This window comes from Aulostomus chinensis, chromosome 15 (genome assembly GCF_037954235.1).
Source record: "Aulostomus chinensis isolate RoL2024-O1b breed Wild chromosome 15, RoL_Achi_v1.0, whole genome shotgun sequence".
NCBI classification, from domain to species: Eukaryota; Metazoa; Chordata; class Actinopteri; order Syngnathiformes; family Aulostomidae; genus Aulostomus; species Aulostomus chinensis.
In genome coordinates, this window is record NC_141334.1 from 22848858 (window position 1) to 22856575 (window position 7718).

At 42.6% G+C, this 7718-nt stretch overlaps 1 protein-coding gene across 1 annotated transcript in view; it reads right to left on the reverse strand.

Moving 5' to 3' along the window:
* LOC147249195 (CXADR-like membrane protein) overlaps positions 1–5611 on the reverse strand; it is a 76510-nt gene extending 70899 nt beyond the window's left edge. The window contains exon 1 of the mRNA XM_086227194.1: positions 5322–5611. Within this exon, the coding sequence (XP_086083320.1) occupies positions 5322–5355 (34 nt within the window). The 5' untranslated portion in view covers positions 5356–5611. The remainder of the gene's footprint in view (positions 1–5321) is intronic.
* Positions 5612–7718: the final 2107 nt, after the last annotated feature.

Below are 7718 nucleotides of genomic sequence, written 5' to 3' on the forward strand. Positions count from 1 at the left end.
GTATGTAGTTAAAAAATATGTATTATTACATTAAATGTTAGATACATATTTTATCAAATGAGATTCAAGTTTATTAGCCAAATTTCTAGGCACATTATCTATCTCTAATACAAGACAGAATCACAAGCAGTGAGGAAAAAGAGGCTTGAACATAAGACCTCATTATCTTTTTCAAGAATAAAAATATTGAGTCTATTTTTTGTTCCATTGGCACATCCTCTTATTCAACATCTATGAGAGGTGAAATGTCTAAAAGTTCAATTTGCTCGCATTTACCACTTCGATCCTCTAGTACAAGAACCTGTTCCTCTGACTGAAGGCATTGCTTCATTGTATGTGAAAAAAATCAAATGATGCTCCAAATGCCTTTTTTCATGCTAGCGCTCGCAGTCTGAAGAAGTCAGCCTGGATAACAAATGTGGGCAAGTGTGTGACGTCATGTCTGACTGGGGCTTTGTTGAGCCCCCTCAAGCAAGCCTGTTTCTGATGCTTCATAATAGAAGGGCAAACTGGAGTCTCTCAAGAGTCAGCCAGGGGGCACTGCACTCAGTCAAGTTTTACACAGTCAAAAATCCACCAGTTTCACTAAAATGCCCATTTTGAAACTGCTGCCAACAACTAACCACAGTTAGGGAGGACAAGGATCATCTGGATCTGGGATAAAAATTCAGCTCAGCAAGTGAGGACAAGTTTCACATCAACATTACTCTGCTAGTCATCAATGACCTGAAAAAGTTGCTAGATGAATATAGAGTGCAATCAAGCATCATTATAAATTGTCTGTCTCCTGTGTGTCTCATGTGTCCCACGTGTCCTGTGGGAGCAGTTAGAAATGGTTAGACACAACAACCAAATCTCTTCATTAAGAAGAGAAAGGAGTGGAAATTTCCAGAGGACCTGTCATGTCAGTAAACCTATGGTGGAAGCATTGCATCTTGCTGCAGTAAACACAGGAGAGACTGGTGGCTGCTCTGCTCAAAGTCTCCAGTTTTGTCTCCAGAGAGCGGGTGGAGGATAAGGGTGAGAGCTGGGGAACATGTGAAGGGGCTGTGGGGATGGAGGGGACAACAGTGTCACTGTGATTTTTGTCAGCTGGCTGAAGAGTCGTTCAGTAAGAAGAAGTTGCTGCTGCACTCAGCTCATTAAAGATCAGACATAAATGTGTCTGCTGCTTGCACGCACAAATGCAGCGCCAGTCAATTTAACAGCATCACTTTTGTGAGCACTGAAATCAAATGTGACTCATGATTGGGAAACCAGTTCATTTGGCACAAACTCTTTTGCAGTAAGAGATGTGGAGGAATCCAGTTTGGTGGTTTAGTGTGAACACTGGTCACTGAACCCAGACTTGCATCAGTCAACCCCACCCAGGTCCAATGGTCAATATGTACTACAGTGAGTAGCTCCTGAATGCTCATTTGGTTTGAAGAGCATCTCGATCCATTGAATATCATATCACTGCTAGGGCTACATCTGACATCTAGCGATCAACCCATTCTGCTTTTTCATTTGGATCCTCATTTTGATTCATGAGGACAAATGCAACACTAGAATTATTGATTGTTTCCCTCCCAGTTTACTGAAAATTTTGCTGATTGAAGCTGCTGTTGTGGTTGTATCTTGGAAGTGACTGGTAGCTTTCAAATGATGTGAGGCATGAGTCGCTACATAAAGATAGAAGGTCGGTGCTTCTGCATGACATTCCTGGACAGTCTGAAGGGCCTGTAAGCTGCCACAGCTGAGAAGGTCGTTACATCATTTTGGGAATGTAAAAAAACAGAGAAAGGACAGTATATTCTTTTCCATCCTGACCCTGGAGTCAACGACTTTCCATTTGCTCCTGGTGAAGGCATAAATACAGATATCTCCTGTAACTACAGCTATACCACTGTGGATCACTGTGAGGGTGGGCTTAGGAGTTTGGTCCTGTCCACACCATTGTATTGTGATGAAGATGAAACCTGCAAATCTCTTTAAATGTCAAAAGCTGAATATGTACATTTGTTCAATATTCCATTTGGAGGTGTGTGTGAGTGACTGGGATCACTTTGGTACCAACAATGACCTTTGGGTGTAATATCCCAATTATATATCAGTTACCAAAAAAATAAAAGATGTGATCAAAATGTGTAGTGAGGCAACACGCATATAACACATAGATATATAACGCACAGGAAATAGACATGTGGACTGACTAATACCTTGAAAACAAGCAGTCACATCAGCAGGGTCCTCTGTAATGACACCTACCTGACCATTCCAGTGAGAAAGCCTGCTAGCTAGCCTGAGCTAACTTTTTGTAGAGACTGTGGTGTTTCCCACATTGTGTAAGTACAACACAAACACTTGACAAACACTAACCAAGATATTGGCTGACAATTTTTTTTTTTTTTAAATATTTGCAGACTTAGCAACTATGTGGGGGTGCTTTAAGTAAGGGTGCTGAGGCAGCTGCAGCACCTACTGGGGCTGTTGCTTCAATTCATAAAGGTTTACTAGGGCAGGCACTGCTGCATGCCATGTGTGAACTGTCCAAAATATACAATACAGTAAGCTTCTAAGCACAATATTGGTCACATTCATGTAAACATTGATCAAATTCTGCTGCAACTGAATCAGTTTTGTAGCATAAAGTCCTGTGTGTGCATGTTAGTGCGTCTGTGTGTGTGTGTGTCAGAGAGAGAGAGAGAGAGCGAGGGCGAGAGACAGTCCGAGTTCAATCTCACTTTAGTCTTTGTTTCACTCTATTCCTCTGTCTGATCCTCACAAACAAGTCAAATAAGCAATGTAACACTAAATATAAAAATAATCATATCAGAAATGGCTTCACAGTAAGTTCTAATCTATGGGGAACATATTGAAAGTGATGAGGTATTTTCCATTTAAGAACAGCTAGGTGAGCTGTCATGATCTGAGCGAGATCTAAAAGTGTAGCTGCTCAATCAGATGGCTTGGTCAGAACTACATGTTTTATCTTGTTCTACATTGGGCACACATCATGTAGGTGTTCAGGTCTACTGTGAGTTGTGTTGTGAAATGCTTTTAGCTATTCAAATGAATACAAAAGTCATGAATGTTGTGTTTCCCTTAGCACCCTGGACTCCCTGATGATGGGCTGCTGCACTGACACACCCTACCTGTGATAGCTTGTTCAGGTAGGCAAATTACAATTTGTCCTGTTTGTCTTGATTAGACACATAATCGGTGGTATTTCTAAGTGTCATTCAAGAGGACAATTTTATGTTCCTTTTCTATCAGTTTATCACCATTTGGATTGTGGTGACTTGTGAGTGCGTGCTGCGCTTAACATGTGACAGAGCTCCACTCGGACTAACTTCCTGTGTCTGACATGACGGGCAGCTGAGCAAGACGCTGGCAGCACCCAGAGAGCCACGTGATCACAAACTGAGAGAAAGAGGAGATGGCATGAGCTCTGCAGAGATACCAATGCAGTCCAGTCCACAATTCCACAGCTATCTACCTATATGAGTTTCTTAACTGTCAAAGTCACCTAGGACACTAAGGAGAGTGTCAGAAAGAGACAGGAAGGAGGGATGAAGGGGAGACGAGAGAGCGGCGGCTGTCAGAGATTGGAGGCTATAGTGCCGCAAGTTGTCACATCCTAACCTCTGGCACTGCAGACTTCTGTCATCTCCACACTTGACAGATCCTTCGCCTTGCCTCCGGTCATCTACGCTAAATTTAGACACAAGGAGACCAATAGGGTTCCACTCGTTGTTTGCGGGATGAACTGGGTGGAGGCCATACAGTGCATGTCAGGTAAGGAGGGGGCTACTGGCTCCAACTGATGTCACACAGGACAAATGTGCTAAAATGGGGTGTGAAACTAAACGCAATTGGGTTAAGGAAACAAAGCCAAGAAGAGAGCTGCAGAGTGACTGTCCCACCCAGAGGACACAAGTGCCTCATCTCCTTATTATCCTCATGGTGCATAAATCCTACAACAATCATTCCTTCCAATGAAAGCTGTTCATGTTCATCTGTCTCATTTGGCTGTTTTCAAAGTGAATGGTGAACATTCTGCAGTGAATGTTCATGCATGATACTATATTACCTTCATTTTCAAGGTCATAAGAGCAGGCAGTTGTAAAATGATGATAGCGTTCAGCCCAGCATGCCTACGAAGTGCTTTACCTTCAGCTTGAGCTCACCCTTAGTGTTGACATAAAATACCACTATCAGCCCCGCCTCACCCATGCAGTTAGCTGCTCAATGTGTGGAGCACTGGGCTTCATTTTCATTACAATCTCAAACCCATTTTAGATGACTCTGGTCATTAGCACACAAAGTGAGCAGAGCCATGAGAGAGAACAATCTCCAATCATCCCATGGACAAGTGGACTAATTGTGATGTCACAGTTGGGCACTGTCACAAAACCAGATAGTGCAGCCAGCACAATGACAACTATTCAAACTAGATCACCTAATCCAAGATTACAGCAGGTCTTTCATTTTGTTCAGGAGCACTCTCACGAGATATACAGTAAGACAGAAGAGCACAGTGTTGCGGGAGAGGGTTGTGTTACATACAGAAAAGCTGCTTTGACAGCTCCTGCAGTGATTTACTTGGAAATAAAAGTGCATGCTGTGGTTCAGACCATACAGCTCTTAAGTGTCACTGCTCAGGTGGTTTTGAAGGTTCGGACACACATGCAACTGATCCAAGGTGGGATGCTGATTATTAGAAGAACATGCCTTTGTTGTGAGGTCGCGGCGGAGCTTCACATGGCAGAGGTGACATATTCTTAGAGGTCCATCAAACACACTTTAGCGGCAGCTGTGTTTATGAACAGGACTTGAATTGTAGTAAACATGCCCTTCAACAGAGTGGATCTATTCTATCTTTACACCATTAATTCCAGTTCTTCTTTCCTCACAATTTTAGAAATACCATTCTGGTTGATATTACAGTATACAGTATCTGCTGTCAATCACATTCTTGTCATTTAACTATCCAATACTTCAATATTGCAGCTATGGTAGCTTTTAATACCCTCTTAGTTACATGACAAAAGTCACCAACTTTCCTCCAATGTTCTAGGAAAACCTACAGTATCTGCCTTTCATATTCCATCATATTACAGTATAGAGAGTACAGTGCTATCAATAACTACATGTGCAAATTTGGGGCTGCACCATTTGTACCTTAGGTGCTTTAAAACTCCTTATGCAATTATGCAGGCTATCCTGTCCACACGGCGAGAGAGAGAGAGAGAGAGAGAGACACAGAGAGAGAGAGCACCTCTCAAAAGACTAATTCAGCATTAAATGGCAGCGGCGGAGACGAGCATGGAACTTACCGAGGAAGAGAGAAGCGAGGAGCGTCGCAAGCATCTTTGCGTCCGGCGTGGACAAATCCCAACAGCGGAGAAGGTGTGAGGGACTGGATCGAGCCCACGGTTACTACAGAGGTACTCAGAGGAGGGCTTAAGAGGAGCGCAGGATCAGCTGTGGTCCCTTGGAAGATTCGATTATGTCCGCGGCTTCACGCAGCTCCGTCCACCCAGCAGCTGCCGGGACAAGAGGGACCTCTACAGTTGCATCGGCGAGGCAGCACCACTATGCTGTTCTGGATTGTAGTGGCCCCACACCCCAGTCTCCCCCTGCCCCTCCCAATACCACATGGTGCCAATACAAACACAAACACATGAGACATACATACGAGAGGCTGATCTAGAACATCTGCTGTAACTCACGTATACGAAGTTAACAAAAATGAAATATCATATGTAGTTATCTGATACTTGAACGTAAATAGAGAGCATGTTGAATGTAATTTACCACATTGTTACTGTAATGATCAAATCCCCCCCCCCCCTTAATGGTTATGCATTACAGTCGCCAGACAACCTTTTTATGTTGAAAATAATAATTAAACCTGTTAGCTTTGTAATTTCATTAAACAGTGATCTAGTTCATTTGAATTTAATTGCATTTGCAAAGAAAATCCCTGCCACATTGTGTGAATTCGTTTCTCTCCTGCTTGACTGTACCTGCACTGGTGACTGGTCAGTATTTGTGCACTAGTGTTGTATTATTCTCAAAGAATTTGCGCAACAAGATCAAATTGTTTGGATGAACAAATGGGGAATCACTTACTGAAACAAGTTGTTTCAGTTCAACTGTGCTCTCACTTGCAACTGAGGCAGCGACCACTGTACTGCCACTGAATGTGATTCATTCCCTGTGAATGAAAGACAAATAACTCACAGGATTACGCCCTGAGTGAGTGTATCATTGTGTTTCCCCCAAGGTAACAGCCGGCTAGCTACAGCTACCAAGTTCTTATACTGTTTCGGAAGGTACAACCTAAAATGATGTTGTATTAAAACATACATTTTCTATCTATTTTTCTATTAAACACATAAAGATGCAAAAATGTGCAGAAGCAAAATACATAATAAATCCTACGCTCCCAAATGTAAGAATACAGAACACGTACGTTGCACAAGCTGATCGTTGGCACTCAATAGACCAGGGGTTCCCAAACTTTTCCATGCTATGGCCCCCCAAACAGCATTCGCACCTGGCGGGGGAGTCTCTTCGCGAACCCACCAACAATGACACAAACATGTAAAGAAACAAACTTTTTGAATGATTTCCTTAATTTTATTTGCTATTCAATACTTACTGCATTTGTTTAGCATAAGACTATGACTAGCAACATGTTTTCATCACTGTATTATATATTTCTTTTTTTTTATCTTACCTCAGATTTACTGAGGCCCCCTAGCGCCCCCTGTTGGCCCCCCAGGGGACTGCAGTCCCCACTTTGAAAACCACTGGAATAGATGACAGCAAGGCAAGATTCCCCTGGTACTGAGCTCACCTACAAACATGTTTATTTATTTACTGTATCACTGGACAAGAATGAATTATTGAAACATTACACGCCTAGTCACTTGCTCACAGTGGAGAAACATTAATCGTAGTTTCCAGTCAGCTCACTTCATCTGTTTACTTGCTTGTTTACTTACTTACTTGTTCTCCTTTCATATGCCAGACAATTTTTTTAAGAAAGGAAATATCAGAGAGAAGGAATATTCTGTCACAATGATTCCTACCCTGAGCAGAGTATTCCATCGAGTGTCTTAAGACAACAACAATTCGAGGGATTAATGCAGATGTGATGCAGCTTGCAAAAAATTAATAGCTTGGCAAATATTAAGCACCATAAAATGTTAGTTCAAGGATAAGAAAATTACGATCATCATTATTGTGTATTTATCTGTGACAAGCCCAGTGACCAGTCACATTGTGCCTTTGGTAGGGTGGCCGGTTGGATTTGAGGTGTGGCTATTGCCAACCTGCTGGCACCAGCCGTAGTTCACTGCAGCAAACTCTAACACATGCCAACCCCATGCTGGACAACAGAGCCCTGACTAGCGGTCACAAACAGAAGCTTCTTCTCAATCAACTGCACTCCTAATCAGCCACATCAGCTGCACCACAGCAGCAGTGCCACAGCCTGTTGTTAGAACAAACTGTCCTGATCAACATAACTGTTAGGTGGCCCGAAAATGAGAGGAGTGTATAGAGACTCTCAGATGCTGTAGCTGCTTAGACCGTGCATGTGCAAAGTTTGAAGGCACACAGCAAACCTGAGCTGTGAAAGTCACTGGTTTAATTACTTAATCTAGCTAATGAGGTTCAGCAAGTCCAAGAGCAATGCTGAAATGTAGATTTGAAATCCTTCA